Genomic DNA, 16,559 nt, shown 5'->3' on the forward strand with positions numbered 1-16,559 from the left:
GGGACATTTTGGAGGAAAACTGAGATATGGTGCCTACTAATAGGTCTCCAGTAGACAGTGGCCTGGGAGTTAGATGGGAGTCCCCACTTCTGACCAGTCCTCAGGATAGGGACAGGGCGAGGTGAGTGAGGCACCTACCTTGGGTGCCAAATTTAAGGGGGCACCAAAAAACTCAGTAACAAAGATAGATAGTATTTTAATGCAACATTAAAAGAATCAAAACTAATGTAAAATATCCACAGTGAGCAAAATATCAAAGTTTTAAACAAAGGCAGCATGGTTACTAATAATTTTCCTGTTGCCTCAGGCTCTAGTACATTTCAGCATGGCACTGGTATAGATCCTGGCTATGTTTAAAATTTTTTTATACTTATTGTGGATTTTTGGCTTTAATTTAGAGTTTTAAAAATAAGAATTTTTTTGCCTTGATTACTGAGTTTTTTGGTTCCCCCTTAAATTTTGCACCCAAAGCAAATGCCTCACTCCCAACCCCGCCCCCAACACCCCTTCCCTGGCCACTGTCTTGTGTCCTTAACCAAGAATTTCTGGGAATACTTAGGCTCCTGTGTAGTATTACACACACACACACACACACACACACACACACACACACACCCTAAGACTGGTAAAGCATTTGCAGTATATGTTTATGGCTTTCCTTCACCATTCCCTTGTCTTTCCTACTTTTCTGGAGGCACAGAGATAAAGAAGAGCTGGTCCCCAAGTTTCTACTCTGTTCCAATATTATGCCCCCAGCCTAAGGTTAATCAATTCTGATTGAATGTTAACTAATTTTTACTTTGCTATCCAATCAAAATTTAATAACTCTGCTATCTCTAAACTAAAATTGGTTAGTCTACTTAATCCAGGCCTTATAAATGCAACACCTGAGCACAAGAGCTCAACTCTCTTCTCTGCCAGTGCAGACTTCAGAAGATCAGGCCCTGCAGGGTGTCACCCTTTGGGCCTTGGAAAGAAGATGTGAGTAGAACACTGCTGGCTTCCCAGTTCTCTGTCTGCATCTATTGGCCCTGTCCACTCTCTCTTGCTGGTACCATCTTTGCAATATCTCCAGCCTCAACAGAAACCACTACTCACTGAGGCAGCTTGTTGGGTTCCCAGTGGTGAGGGTGCCTGAATGCTTTCTTTCTTCCACTGGTTTTCATTGTAAATATGCTGTCTCAGTTGCTGTCCCAGGTGAGTAGGCTTTTGAGAGCTGGCTTGGGAACCAAACCACCATTTATCCCATGGTTCCTATGAGAAAGAAGCTTCTAAGGACTAGACATTCAAATGAAAGGAGTATTTTTCTTTTGAAAAACACACAGCCCACCTGTAATTTAGGATCTGTAACATAATAAGAGTGAGAACACTGGATGGGTTAAAAAAAAAAATCCTCCTTGGTTCTGAAATGAGGGTAGTCAGTGTGCAAAACATCTCAGCCTTGGGGGAGGGGTATCTTGGTGGGGATGTCTTTTTTTTCTTCCTTAGAGCTATTTGTACCATGGCAGCATTGTAGAATCCTTGGAGACCTAAGGTTTAAGGAGGTTAATGAAGTCAATTTGATGGTGAGATTCATTTCTCAGCCTCTTCTTTTAAATTCATTGTGTTTTCTCTTTTTCATTTAAAATATACTTTGAGACTTTATCCCCAACTTGTCTGAGAACTCAGACCCAAGCACAATACTAGAGCTGCAGGAGAGAGAGATGTGGGAGGGTCAAGGTAGGAGGTACCTCCAGGGATGCTCATGAGTGGAAGTGATGGCCTCCTAATAGTCTCCTGGCCTTTCCCTATACCATCAGTCCCCCTCAACTTCTACCCACCTTCCATATGAGGAAAAGACTCTGTGTCTTTCGTAGCTGCATCTGACCCTCTGGCCCTAGTGAGTTTGCCTTCCTGGGAGGTTCATCAGTTCTGGGATTCAGAGAAGTACAGTGAACTCCTACCTAATTCCAGGAACCAATCAGAAAAGTCTGGTCAACTAACAGACAACAGTTCCTTTACCCAGGGCAATTTTGCTAAGCATATTTATTTTCCATCTCCAGAAACCTTCAGCACTAAATGTGCTGGTATTTCCACCTAAGAATAAATTTAACTGAAAAAATGAGCAGAAAGATGAGCAAGAATACAAATACTACAATAAAGAAAATGCCCACGCCCGTAATCCCACAGTGCAGTTTGACCTCGGACAGTTTCACTCCCCTTAAATGTGGGGGATTTGCACACGTAGTCTCCTCCAAGTCCTCAAGTTTATGTAGGTTTTCTTTGTACCATGTTATGAAATGAATATTTGAGCAGGTGCAGTCCAGGGGATTGTGACTTAAATTAATGGTGCTCTGCTGAGACAAGGCAGGGAGGAGATGGGGTGGGATGATGCAAATGTTATTGGAGGCCAGATTGAGGTAGATCCCCTTAAGATGGTTAAGAGCATCCGTGCTGTCTCCTGTCAGGCTGTTGTGGCTCAGGTCTAAGTGGTTCACATTCCCAAGGCCGTGAAATGCTTGCTCGTCTATGGAGAGGAGATTGCAGGAGGATAAAATCAGAATCTCCAAGCTTCCTAGTGTCTGAAGTAGGTTGGTCTTTGAGATGCTCCCATCTTGAAAGGAATTCCCTTGTAAATTCAGATGCTGGAGATCCCGCAGGCCTGCTAGAAGGTGCTGATTGCTGGTATCAAGGAGGCAGTGAGAGAGATTCAGAACCCGCAGGAGATGGAGGTTTTGGAAAGGGCTGTGTGGAGCCTTAACACGTAGGTGGGTAAATGCCAAATCCAGGAGTTCTAGCTGAGGGCATTCTTTGAACGCCTGATCCTCGAGACCAAGGGGCTCATTGTAGCTCAGGTTTAAGTATTGCAGGTGGTGCAGGTTTTTGAGTTGCAGATTGCAACAGTCGGAAGCCTCAATATCACTGTGGCTTAAATCAAGTTTCTGAAGATTTTCTAGTTTTTCTAAACACCTAGTGCCGAGGTCAAGTTTCCTCATGTTGCCTTTGATATAAAGGTCCCTAAGGGACGGGAAACTGGCAGCACTGATTTGACACAATTGATCAAAATTATTTGCATTGAGAACTAATTTCTTGAGCGAGTTCATACCCTCAATCCCAGAAGGCAGTCCTTTCAAGTGAGCTGCTGTCAGATCCAACTCCTGGAGTCGAGTGAAGCACTGAAATGTGGACGATGATAAGTCATAGAAATGGTGCTTTTGTAAGTTGATGCTCTCAACAGACATGTCACAAAGTCCCTCAAATGTGGCTGAAGTGAGATCTTGGTCATCAGTGTCCTCAAATGTCCCCAGCCAAAGAGACTGAATAGTAGAGTTCTGTAGACCTTTAAATATAATAGATAAGTTGAGAGACCCTCCAAATTTCAAACTTTGAAAGATCTTTGAATTGAAAGCCCCGGGTTCAATGCCTTTAATGTCATTGCCGTTGAAGTTAAGGCTAAGGTCAGTGGCCTGTTCCAGAGCACTGATGTCTTTTCTCGAGATGTAGTGTATAGCATTATTCTGAAAATCTAGGACTTTCAGATTCTGTGTTGGGAAGTTTTCTGGGAGATTAATGGAGGAAATATGGTTGCTTCCAAGATGCAAACTTTCCAAATTTTCCAGGTTGTGCACTGGGATAAACTCGAGATTGGATATTCCTGTTTGGGTTAAGAAAAGATGCTTCAGCAACTTGGGCCCAGTAAGTGACGTTTCTGCCATGAATATCAGGGGATTTCCAGTTAACACAATGGTGTTCAGTTGATGATGGTTTTGAAAAGTGTCTTCATGTACCCAGTTAATCTGGCACCTTAAAAAGATAATAGTATTTAAGAAGAATTAATTAAGGAAAAGAAAAAAATTCTATCACAGTGACATAATAGCAAGGCCATCTTTTGTGTATAGTAAAGACAGTGTACACTATTATCCAAAGTAAAAGATAATAAACTTTCTTCAGTACCCACAGATGGCCTGTGGAATTAATGACTAGCCTGTGATCTGAACACTCTGACTTAGAATTTTTTTCTATATATTTTAAGTTGAACTCTCAGAGATTTGTGTTTGGAACAATCAGTAGTTTGTTTGTAGACAAAATCAAACTATTATTTACTGTTATAAGCAATATAAAATATGTCACTAAATACATAATGTATAACATGATATATAAAATATGTTATCTGTGCCATCCTGAGCAAGTCACAACTTTTCTCAACCTCTGTTTTTTATTCTATAAAGTATAGCAAACAATGAGTGCTTTGTAGAATGGTTGTGATTCAAATGATATATATGAAAATGCTCCATAGAAATATGGAACTAGAGGTTCAGAGAAAACTCATCCTGATATTATACCTCAAAATACTGGACTATACATCCACACACAAACACATAGCTCCCCTGGAGGTCAATAAGTGAATTGTTTAGAGATGTAGTGTCAAAAGGAAACTTGAAACCATAGGATCAAGTTCTGGAGCTAGTTGTGTCATATCTGTCAATATCTGCTGATCCTTGGTGGCCTAGAGTCCAGATTTTAATGAGCCACACAGCCCAGTAGCAGGAGACAAAGCTTTGGGGATAGAATAGGAGGTCTTTTCAAAAACCTACAAACTACCAAGACCCTCAGGGGATCCTTTCAGTGGGTGAACTTAAAAAAAGAAAACTCACCGAGGGAGACTTTGAGGATATATGTTTATCTTGACCTTGCTTCTGGGTAGAATAACAAGAAGAACAACAAGAAAAGCATCCTCTGAGAGTCTCTAACCACCACCAGCTTCCACCTATGAAAACTGTAGCCTGAGTTTACACTGCCTCTGTGAACTTCCCCAAAGAAACCCAAATGGAAAATTTAGCTTAAAACAGTTCCAGAATGGTAGTGATTTCAGGTAACTAGCAGGTGAAAAGATTTACATAAAAACCATTCCAATTTACATAAAAGTAAAGAGAAAAGTACAATGAATTTCCATGTATATATCACACAGATGCAACAGTTCTCACCATTTTGCCATAGTCATTTCTTTCTCTATACCTACTTCTCTCTCTTAAATTAAGTCAAATCCTAGGTGTCTATACATATTTCAGTATGCATCTCAAAAAAAAAGGCTTATTTTCTATAGCCGTGATGCCATTGTCACATATACCAATATTAATAGTTCATTGGTGTTATCTAGTTCAAGGAAAACATTTTAAACAAAGATTTATACAAAGTTCTGCATGATAAATCCTCAAAATAAAAATTAACTAAACACTTAAGGAAAACACATTAGCCAAAGTCAGCCAAAAAAAAAAAAGCTCTACAGAATCAGATTTAAAAAGGCAGCAGATGCCAGAGTTATCAGATATATCTGATAAAGTATACATATATGTGTGTCTATGTGTATGCAATATATGTATAAGATGTATAAAGAATAGATGATAAAGCTTATATGTATTATCATATCATTATAAATACACTATGTCAAACATATGCTTGATAGGCTTAAAGGAAATAGTAAGAACCAAAAGTGTGATAAAGGAAAAAATATTAAAACTGACCTTATATATTTGTAAAATAAAAAATAAATTATATTAAAATGGGAAAAGTTAATAATTGAAATTAGAAAACCAGAGGATAGCTTATACAAGAGATTAAACACAGCTGAAGAGGATATTAATGGACTAGAAGTAAATAGGAAATTACCTAGAATGTAGCCAAAATAAAAAAAAAATAAAGAGTTGGAAAACAATAAAGAGATATTAAGATATATAAAAGAGAGTTAAGATGATGCAATATAAGTCTAATCAGAGATCCAAAGATGATACAAGGGTGAGTGGGAGCAAACCGGAGTTCAAATGGATAGTGGCTAGAATATTTTAGAACTGATGAAAGACACCAATCTCAGATTCAAGGAGCCTGACAATCTACACAATGCATCACTATGATATAGAATTCCAAGGACAAAGAGAAGCTATTGAAAATATCCAGAGAAGAAAAGACAGATATTCAACATATGGACAATGACTGGATAGATGACCTCCCAACAGCAACAATGGGAGACTGAAATGATAATCTTGAGGGGCTGAGAAAAAAACTACTGTCAGCCTAGACAGTTGCCAGAAAATGATAACATATGCCAGAAAATGTTATCTTGCAAGAATCTGAAATAAAAACATTTTCAGAAAATCAAAAACTGAGGAAGTTGACTGCTAACAGACACTAATCAAAGAAATGAAAAGTCTAAAAAGGAAAAGAATTCCAGAGAGGAAGTTCTGAAAAGCAAGACAGAAGAATGAGCAAAGGGCAAAGAAAGCAAACTGGTAAAGCTAAGGAAACAGCAACTGTGTAAGGTCATGAAAACGTGCCTCGTTTGTAGCCAGATACAGGGTGGGGAGGAGAGCAGAGGGAGGAGGACTTTAGAAAGTATGAGGTCCCATTTTCATCACTTTTTGAAAATAGCAGAAGAGGAAACTGAGAGTGCCCTAGTTGTGAAAGCTCCCCTGGCCTAATAGTTCTTAAAAAGTCAAACTCTTCTCCTGTGAAAATGAGAAATGTTAAAAGAGAAAGTAAATTCTGAACTGGGAGTCAGGAGACCAAGAGTCCTAGTTTCCTTCCTGTGTGAGTTTAAGCAAGCTCACAAAATCTCCTTGAGCCTCTGTTTTCCCATCTAACACGGGTGGAATGGCAGTATTTACCACGCTTGCCTCCCAGGCAGATGTGACTGTATAGTCTTATGGACGTGAAAGGACTTTCCTGGTGGATCAGTGGTAAAGAATCCACCTGCAATGCAAAAGAGGCAGGAGACACGGGTTCGATCCCTGGGTGGGAAAGATCCCCTGGAAGAGGAAATGGCAACCCACTCCAGTGTTCTTGCCTGGAAATCCCGCGGACAGAGGAGCCTGGTGAGCTACAGTCCATGGGGTCACAAAAGAGTTGGATGCAACTTAGCGGTTAAACAACAACAACAAAGGATGTGAATACCCTTCTGCTCTGTAGAAGCTTAAGTTGAAGGACCGAGGTAGAAGAAATGGAACTTCTGTAAGAGGACTAGGCTCCATTCACATACGGAGCCCTCCCCCAATTTACACACGCATACACACACACACCAGCTGCATTTCTCTCTTGCTCTATCGCTTTATTTTCTTCTGGCACTTCTGCCCGCTGGCTTAGAAGCCCCTGGGTCCGCATTTAGAATCCTCATCCTGCCTCTAAAACCAGTTTTCAGGAAAAAAGTTAGTAGATGATGTGTATGTCTCCTCTAATTTTTTTCTTAAAATGTCACACCCATTCATAATCAACTCTGCTAAAATATAGTATGATGTGACATCTGATTTAGTACAAGATTATTTTCAGTTGTGTTACTGATATTCCTTCGAATTTCTTAAACAGCACTAAGTACAATCTATTTTGAGAATAAGCCACTTTCCTCTCCACTGATTGGTGCTTATTTAAGTTATATTCTACCTGTGTAAAAATATTTCATGGGAAGGGGTAAACACACAGAATAAGCAGGTTGTCCCTGCTCCCCAAAGGAAGGTCCTGGAAACAGTTTGAATGCACATTGTGTTTTGACCTAAGTAAAACATCAAGCACACACAAAAAACTCAGATGCAAACCTGGTCAAATCCAAAAAGATAAGATTTATGAGCCTGCTGAAGGTTATATTTTGAACTGTCGGCAAGAAGTTGAAGCTGAATTCCAAAACTTCTGTTGTGTTTGGCAGAGTGTCCGGAATTTCTCTGAGACCTAAATTTTCACAGTTGTATGTCCTGTTGTCTTCTTTCTGATAAGAGAAACAGTGTGAGCTAACATCAGACAGCATATTTATTGGCTCTCTAGTAAAATTACATGTTTTGTCCTTTGGGCAGAGGTCTCACTTCTAGGAATCATCACCAAATAAAATACTTGGAGAAGCACAAAATGACTATGCATAACATTATTCATTGTAGTATTTTTTACAATAGCAAAAGATTGGCAATAACCAGATTATCTATCCATACAGGCCAGTTAAAATATATACATTCACAAAAGGGAACACTGTGTAGCTAAAAAAGGACTAAGTACAATCTCCATATACTGATATTGGAGTGATATGCAGGTTAATTGTAAGGGGAAAAAAATCAAGGTGTAGACATCTATTAGTATATGGTGCATATAATATGTAGTATACCGTATGATACCTAAGGAAAGTATGTGTGCATTTTCTTGTATTTACAAAAAGAAACTAGAGGCGAGGGGAACCCTGAACTGGCTATATTTAAGGGAAGGGAAGGAAGCAGATCGAGGTGTGGTGATAAAAACAAGCCTTTTCTGAACATAATTTGTTTCATAGTTTTGATTTTTGATGCATAAAAATGTTTTTTTTTTTTTCGCTTTGAAACAAACAAATCAACTCTAGTGTCAACAAAAGAAGACAATTGCATACTTTGTGATGTGATGCAGTTTGAAGTATGGAGCTTCCCAGGTGGCACTAGTGGTAAAGAACCCACCTGCAAATGCAGGAGACATAAGAGATGTGGGTTCGATTCCTGGGTGGGGAAGATCTCCTGGAAAAGGAAATGGCAACCCGCTGCAGTATACTTGCCTGGAGAATCCCATGGACTGGGGAGCCTGGCAGGCTACAGTCTATGGAGCTGAAATGACACAATTGAGTGACTAACACTTTCTTCACTTCTGGCACTTCTTTAGATTCTGATTCAAACAAGGCATTTGGGAAAACATTGTCAGGGAACTTCAAATGAGGACAGGATATTATAGAATATTAAAGAACTGTAAATTTTGTTAGTGATGATGACCTTGTAATTATGTAGGAGAGATGTTCTTATTTTGAGTTACTTTTTGAAGGTTTTAGAGCCAAAATGACCTGATGGTGGAGATTTGATTTGAAATACTTTGGCAAAAAAAGGAGGGCATGGATAGAGGAAATTTAGTAGCCAAAAGGTTGATGGTTGCTGTGGAGTGATCCATACAAGGTTCCCTATAACTAACCGTTTTTGTATATATTTAGAAATTTTCTTAATGTTTAAAAAAGGAAAGAACTAGCAACATGGTACAGACGTTAGGTCATAAGGTCTTATAATCTTGAAGTATGACTCAGTTTAGGATCTCTGAAACCGCAGGCTGCTGATACCAGACCCAGCATAGGGCACAGCTCTGCATGTAAATTCAGAGGGTCCCACATGCTGATGTGAGAGTCAAGTGTTTTCACATCTGCTGCTTACTGCTTGCTAGATGTGCTAACTCAAGTTACAGATCTTGGACTAAGCAGGTAAAAATGTGAAGGGGTTCTTTAGAGGCCCTTAGAATTATGGGCTCATAATTTATCTGGCTGATGCCTTAGAATAAAGGGTAGTGGGATAGGGTGAAGGTCTGGTGGGGTATATATTGCATGGGGAGGCTCCAGGGAAAGAAAGAAATGCTCTCCAAGAGAAGTACACTTGGAGACACAAAGAAGATAGACATCCCAGAACCACGGACCATAGCTCAGCTCATCTCAGGCTCCACGTGATTTCATTGCACCTTTCAGGCCCTGCTTTCTCCAGGCCACATGGTGTCCTCACCAGAGGCCCCACTGAGACTGCCCTGCATAGGGAATGGCCTGCCCCGTTGAAATCTGCATCAGCAGCTTTCCTCATACTGGGCTGCAAACGGGTCTGCTTAACTGCACACACAAGATGGCACACGTCTGCCTTTACCCTGAAGCGCTTTGCTTTAGAGGTGCTACCATTTTAATTGCTTCTTGCCTTACTCACTCTCCAACTTCTGCTTAGCCAGGTCCTTTTATGTAGCAACACTGAGCACGCTCATTTACGGGAAGTCACTGGTTTTCTTCTACATGAAAGTGATAGTTGCTCAGTCATGCCCGACTCTTTGTGACCCCATGGAACTGTAGCCAACCAGGCTCCTCTGTCCATGGAAGTTTTGACGCAAGAACACTGGAGTGGGTTGCCATATCTTTCTCCAGGGAATCTTCCGACCCAGAGGTCAAACCCAGGTCTCCTGCATTGCAGGCAGATTCTATACCATCTGAGCTACCAGAGAAGTCCAGTTTTCTTCTATATTGTGACAACATTACAAAGTCAATGTTGAAAATGCCATATTTATAATCCCTTGTCATCCATAATTGTTTCATAGACCCAAAGTCCTTCAGGCACTGCCACAAATCCATAGAATGCCCTTGAAATGCACACTTGGCCTTTAAAATCTATTTGACTGACAGGTGAAGGAAAACACAGGCTGAGATCCTTCTTGGTCCCCAAGAAGAGAGAAGACCCAGGGAGAAGATGTATGTGCACCTTCTGAGGTTCAGATTAGCTTTGAGGAGATCCATTTTTCCTTTCTGATCTCTACTGGCATAACTCATGTCATAAATACATGGAGAAGAGGAAATGGGCCTTTCCTCAGTTTGTCTTGCTCTGTTCTGGCCCTGCAGTAAAAGGCTCGGCATTGGCAATTCCCTCCTTTTCCAGAATATATACATTTCTGTGACAACTGAATTACTCCTCTTGTATTCTTCACTAAGCACTTCACTGAGTTAATGTGATTCCAAAAGTTGAAAGGAAGAATGAGCTCTCCTAAACCACTGGTCTAGCAAATGGAAAGGAATAACTCAGTTTCAACCCAGTGAAAACTCAAGAACCAGTGCACAACCCTTCCCAGGAGGACTGAGAAGCTCACTGGCAGCCTGGGTTGTAACATTCAATAATCTCTAGTTAGCTAAACTGCAATGAATGATCTGCCCTTGATTCCTAAGGAATGAGGCAAATGATAAGAACTCATAAGAAAATTTGAAAACCAAGCACATTTCAGAGACTATTCTGATGGCTTTTACATCACTGATTTCCATTCAGTCATTGTGTCTCATTTCCATATCTCTTCTGTCTCCTTTAGTCTGAGCAGATTCTTCAGCCTTTCATGATCTCTACTGACATTGATTACTTTTTTTAAGAATCCTGGCTCATAGTCGGCAGAAATTTCCTTCTCTGTGGTTTGTTTCCTCATGATTTGATTCAGGTTATACATTTTTTGTAAAACTGTATCAGTGAGATTGTGGCTTTCTCGCTGACAGTTTTCACAGCAAAACTTTCCAAGAGTGAGCTCCCATAGCATAGCACAGGATTCCTGGGCAGCAGACTGATAATAGAAAGGAGCCTGAAAGGGTAGGGTGTAGAAGAGAATTCCTGTGTCCCAGCCATGTGGTCACTGCCACTGTGCTCAGGACTGGGTCAGCTGTGAGGACCACATGTTCAGTTGCTTTTCTAGGCAGATACCCACTACTGCTTTTGCAGCCCCTGTGGTTTTCTGAGCCCCACGTGACCACTTCCTATAAACCCAGACTTCGTTGCTAGACCTCAGTCTAGGGTCAGTTTTCAAAGTCACTTTCTCACTCTTCTGCTTTGGCCATTCCACTGCAGACTGGACCCTTCTGGATGTGAACAGGGCTGAGGCAAAGCCCCATGGTATTCAGGACAACTGACCCATGCCCACCTCTATTCCAGTCATGGGCATTTGCACTGGGACCCATGCCCATCCCTTTGTCTCCAGCTCCACCTCAGAGCTGTGCCATTACCCAGAGTGGGGCTCCCAAGTGCTCCATCTGTGTCTGCAATCCCTTTTCCCTCCAGGTATTCATTTGCATTTTTTTCAGTCATGATCTTATTTTGCTTCTTTCTGCTGTATCTCTGACTCCCTCCCAGCCCACAGTATTTCTCTCCTCACAAGTGATGAGACCATTTTCTGACTTCAGATTCTCTGAATTTCACACAAGCGCTGATGCCCACCTGTTTGGATATCTCCTCTGCAGTTGGCACCTGCAGCAGCAGCCAGCTCCCCCAGGTATGGGGAACCTGGGACACTGAACTCCAACCTTCCCTCACTAATCATTTCTCTCTATCCAGAGACAGCAATTTGACAGAGTCAAATCCCATAGTAACAGTTACTCTCTGAAAATAAGACAAAAGACTCTGAAGAGGTCACATCCCTAAAACTCTGTTGTCAATCTGACTCTAGGCAAAGAGCACTCAGATTAAAAGCAGTTCACTTTCTGTGTGTCTTGAGGCAGACTGCTTGGGTTCACATCCCAGCTCTCAACTACCAAGCTGTGTTCTCTGAGCCTCCTTTTGTGCTCAGCTATGGACTGAGGACAATTACCTCTCTTGGTAGACCAGCTCTGAGGATTAATGAGGTAATATACATCAAGTGCTCACAAGAAAAGTCAGCATTTCCCTGGATCATTGAAACATCATCGTCATTGTTAAGAGTTATTGGAAAGTACCTGTATCATGAACTTGGAGTTCTCTTAAAACAGAGCTCTACTAAGCACTTTCCCCCATACCTGGACATGAAGGATTGTCTCCTACCATGGGTTTGAGGGGACTGAATAGTCATCTGGGAAATCAACCCTGAATGTTCATTGGAAGGACTGATGTTGAAGCTGAAGCTACACTTTGGCCACCTGATTCCAAGAGCTGACTCATTGGAAAAGACCCTGATGCTGGGAAAGATTGAGGGCAGGAGGAAAAGGGGATCAGAGGATGAGATGGTTTGGATGGCATCACCGACTCAATGGACATGAGTTTGAGAAAACTCTGGAAGATAGTGAAGGACAGGAAGCCTGGTGTGCTGCAGTACATGGGGTCACAAAAAGTTGGACATGACTTAGTGACTGAACAATGACAAATAGCCATCTGAAAGGAGGAGGCATGCCTATACTCACAAGCAGTGATTCAAGAGCACATATAAAATATTACCTGAATCCAAATCACAGAAGGCTGAATTCCAGCTACTGTTTGCATGTTTATCAACCTTCAAAAACTTGGTCATAGATCTAATTCTGTTACTTACGATACACACACATGCATACATACATTCCATTTAAACATGGAAGATTCTGTGTGGAGTATTTATTGGTGTTCATTATAATATCTTGAGAATATTTCAGAATTTGTCAAGGTTTGACATTTTTTTCAAACAAAAAGTTTTATTTAAAAATTCATCTTGACTCCTCTACATCACATGCAAAAAAAAAAAAAAATCCAGATGGATTGTAAATTTACATATGAAACTTAGAAATTAATACAAAATGATAAAAAATGATAAAACTTCCAAAAGAAGATATAGGATAATATCTTCATTGCTTTGGATTGGCAAAAATTTCTTAAACGAAAAGACATTCACTTAAAATAAATAAAAATGATAAATCAAGCTATGTTAAAATTAAGGACTTCTGTTCTTCAAAAAATATTCAGAATGAAAAGGCAAGCCACAGAGTAGAAGATATTTGCAATCTGATAGAGAAACTGTATCCAGAATACATAAAGAACCACTACAAAAAAAAAAAAACCCAAAACCCGTGAACAGTCTAAGAAAAAATGGGCCAAAGACTTGAAAAGGCACTCACACACACACACATACACACAAAAATACACAAATATACTCAATTTAATTATCAGGAAAATATGAAATTACATTGAAATGCCCCTACTCATCCATCAGAATAGCTATTCTTAAACAAACAATAGCAAATGTTAGTGAGGCTTTGGGGCAATCAGAACTCATATCCACTGCTGGCGAGAATAAATGGATACCAGCACGTTGAAAACTGACAATATTTACTAAACATATGTGTACCTTATGACCAAATACATCTACTATTTGCTTACTGAAGACCTAGGTAAGAATGTGGAGCTTCCAAAGAATCTGCCTGCCAGTGCAGGAAATGCAGGAGATGGGTTCTATCCCTGGGTTGGGAAGATCCCCTGGAGGAGGGTGTGGCAACCCACTCCAGTATTCTTGCCTGGATAATCCCATGGACAGAGGAGCCTGGCAGGCTAAAGTCCATAGGGTCACACGAGAGTCAGACACGACCTAGCAAACAACAACAATGCAACAGAATACCATTCAGTGATGAAAATGAGCACATGGTGGCTGCACACACCATCGTCTGTAAATCTCATATGCTTGATATTGAGCAAAATCAGCCAGATACAGAAGAGTATACCCTGGTCTCATGTATACAAAATTCATAAAAGAGGCAAAATGCATTTTTGGTGATAAAAGTGAGAATACTGGAAAGTCTAAGGGGCTGGTGATCTGGAGGAAGCATGAGAGGGCTTCTTAGGTGCTGAGAAGGTTCCGCTTTGTGTTCTGCATGCTGCTCACATGGATGTGTTCACTTGGTGGAAACTCATTGAGCTCTGCACTTAGGGTTGGTAGACTTTTCTGTATGTAAATTTTACTTCAATAAAAACTTTACTAAACTCAGAACCAAACCCTTGTTTTCAGGATAGGGCCTGAAAAGAAGGCCATCAATAAGCCAAGGAAAGGGACCTCAGAAAAAGCCAACCTTGCTGACACCTTGATCTTGGACTTCTAGCCTGCAGAGTTGTACCAAATTAGGTTTCTGTTGTTGAAGCCAGCTGGTCTGTGGTACACTATTGTGGCAGATGGAACAATTTCCCCTGGGCACTGTACTTCCTTTTGGTCTGAGTGTGCATCCTGATTCTGTCCCAATATCAGATTAACAAAGCTTGCCAGGTGGCTCAGGGGTAAAAAATCCACCTGGCAATGCAGGAAACGTAGGTTCGATCCCTGAGTCAGGAATATCCCCTGGAGAAGGAAATGGCAACCCACTCCAGTATTCTTGCCTGGAAAATTCCATGGACAGAGGAGGCTGGCAGTCTACGGGGTTGTAAAGAGTTGGACATGACTTACCTTCTGATCATACACGCACCAGACTAACAAGGTCTTGTTGCTTTCTGCTCCTAGGCCTTATTAAAGTCCTGCCTTCTGTTCTTTCTCTTATCTGGCTGGTCCTTGCCCCACTTGCCCTGGTTCCCCTGACCCTGGATCTTAAGCTCTGCCTTTCTACACTGAGCTACTCCTGCCTCTTTTTTGCCATTCAGTTCCAAACTAGCAAAGCAGCCCAGTCAGCCACCAAGACTGATGGTCCTTCCTGTCCACAGCCCTTGTCTGACAGGCCACGTGGTGCTGGATATCTGATGGGATCAGAAGTAAAGGGAGGACGATGGCAAGAGAATGATCCCTTTTTCTTTCTCTATCTCATCACCCTGCCCAAGAACTTCCCATGCGTGTGTGATTGCTAAGTCGCTTTCAGTCATGTCCAACTCTTGCAAACCCATGGACTGTAGCCTGCAGGCTGCTCTGTCCATGGGCTTCTCCAGGCAAGAATACTGGAGTGGGTTGCCATGCCCTCCTCCAGGAGAATCTTCTCAACCCAGGAATTGAACCCACATCTCTTATGTCTCCTGCATTGGCAGACGGGTTCTCTATCATTGAGCCACTTGGGAAGCCCCAAGAACTTCCCACAGGTCAATAAACATTGCTATGGTCCAAAACAGAAGGTATAATTTGGCTCTATTCTCAGATGTTACTCCTGTGGGTTAGTGAAACAGATGGAGGGCTGTCCGACTTGAGGAGAAAGCCAGGCTCATTCAGAGTGATCTTTCTATTCTCTAAAGCCTGGCACAGGGGGTCTTCACTTATCTCCACCCTGAATGCCAGGAAACTGAAGGACTCTTTGGGGAAGTGGCCATGTGGTGGGAGGTTGGACAAACAGCTCCTTTATACTAGGGAGCAGGTTTGGGGCTCTGCTCTTTGCACTGGGACCCTGTTGACATTTTATGTCCCAACTGGGATTATTTGGGGGAAATTGTTTGCAGAGGAGAACAACTCTCATTTCTTCCTACTAGGAATAGGTAAGTGCATCTCCCCAGCAGAGCTCTTTGGCTCCTTTTTCACAGCAAAGAAAAAGTTCTACACACCCCATTGCCCTTTTAAAGACAGTGGATATTGGAACGCCAAGGCTCAGATATGATTGCGTGCTGAATCTCAACATTTCCAGGCAGCTTAATCTGGACAAAGACAAATAGTTTGGACTCACCTCAGTGCACTTCGGATCTGAGGAGGGGATGGCTTTACAGCTGGCAGAAATCAGCACCGCCAACAGGAAGCAGCCGACATGGGGAGCCATTCCCAGGACCGAGGCCACCCAGCTTGGTACGGTTGAGAAATCGAATCAAGCTATGACAACCTTGGTAATCTGGCAGCCAGAGAGGTGCTCAGAGGGTAATCTGGGAATAAGAAGTGCTCTTGACTGCTGAGCATTTGGTGGCTTTGAACTGCAAAAAAAGGGGAAGTCCCTTTTGCATAGGACTCACTCTTGCCAAAAATAGCTGAGCACCCAACCTCAGAATGGCCCAGGGCACTTTGAGCAAACAGGAATCAGTTGTGCAGTCCCCTTGCTCTGGTCACATGGACACTCGGGGCGATGGTTCCTAGTGACCCTTGGCAAGCTTCCAGTCCCTCTCCATGAAAGAAGCTGTGGGAGCAGGAGGCTGTCCACCTTGTTGGTTAGCCTAGGTGAGTGACCAGGAGAGGACTGGGGTCCACTGGAGGGGCAGAGCGCTCTGTGGGGGTGGAGGGAAGGTGCCTTGCAGTGGCACGTGCTGGAGCTGGGAACTAGGGCAAGAGGGAGCAGGGTCATCCCAGAAAGAGGGTGGAGCTGCTGCCTTAGCCTCTTCCATGGTCCCCACGTCTGGTCTTGGTCTTGGTCTTGGAAGACAAATCCATCCCATGACCCAGTGATGCAGGCTTGC

General features: G+C 42.0%; 1 protein-coding gene and 1 long non-coding RNA gene across 3 annotated transcripts in view; one reads left to right on the forward strand and one right to left on the reverse strand.

Annotated features, from left to right (window-relative positions):
- LOC145516782 (uncharacterized) overlaps positions 1–16,559 on the forward strand; it is a 253,157-nt gene that overhangs the window by 5,574 nt on the left and 231,024 nt on the right. The window lies entirely within an intron of this gene.
- CD180 (CD180 molecule) lies at positions 1,478–16,053 on the reverse strand. Its single transcript, XM_081518408.1, has 3 exons — positions 15,845–16,053; positions 7,560–7,726; positions 1,478–3,783 (listed from the first exon to the last, which is right to left on the reverse strand). The coding sequence occupies exons 1-3, from the start codon at positions 15,932–15,934 to the stop codon at positions 2,055–2,057; spliced, it is 1,986 nt and encodes a 661-aa protein (XP_081374534.1). The 5' UTR covers positions 15,935–16,053; the 3' UTR covers positions 1,478–2,054.

The sequence above is a fragment of the Giraffa tippelskirchi genome, chromosome 8 (assembly GCF_054371585.1).
Source record: "Giraffa tippelskirchi isolate mGirTip1 chromosome 8, T2T-mGirTip1v1.2.pri, whole genome shotgun sequence".
Taxonomy (NCBI): Eukaryota; Metazoa; Chordata; class Mammalia; order Artiodactyla; family Giraffidae; genus Giraffa; species Giraffa tippelskirchi.

Excerpts from the sequence above, each read along its gene's own strand:
- CD180 (XM_081518408.1), bottom strand. The coding sequence starts at position 15,934 with ATGGCTCCCCATGTCGGCTGCTTCCTGTTGGCGGTGCTGATTTCTGCC. Across the intron at positions 7,727-15,844 it reads CAGATCCGAAGTGCACTGAG|AAAGAAGACAACAGGACATA; the intron begins GTGAGTCCAAAC and ends TTCTCTTATCAG. Across the intron at positions 3,784-7,559 it reads ATCTTTTTGGATTTGACCAG|GTGCCAGATTAACTGGGTAC; the intron begins GTTTGCATCTGA and ends TATCTTTTTAAG.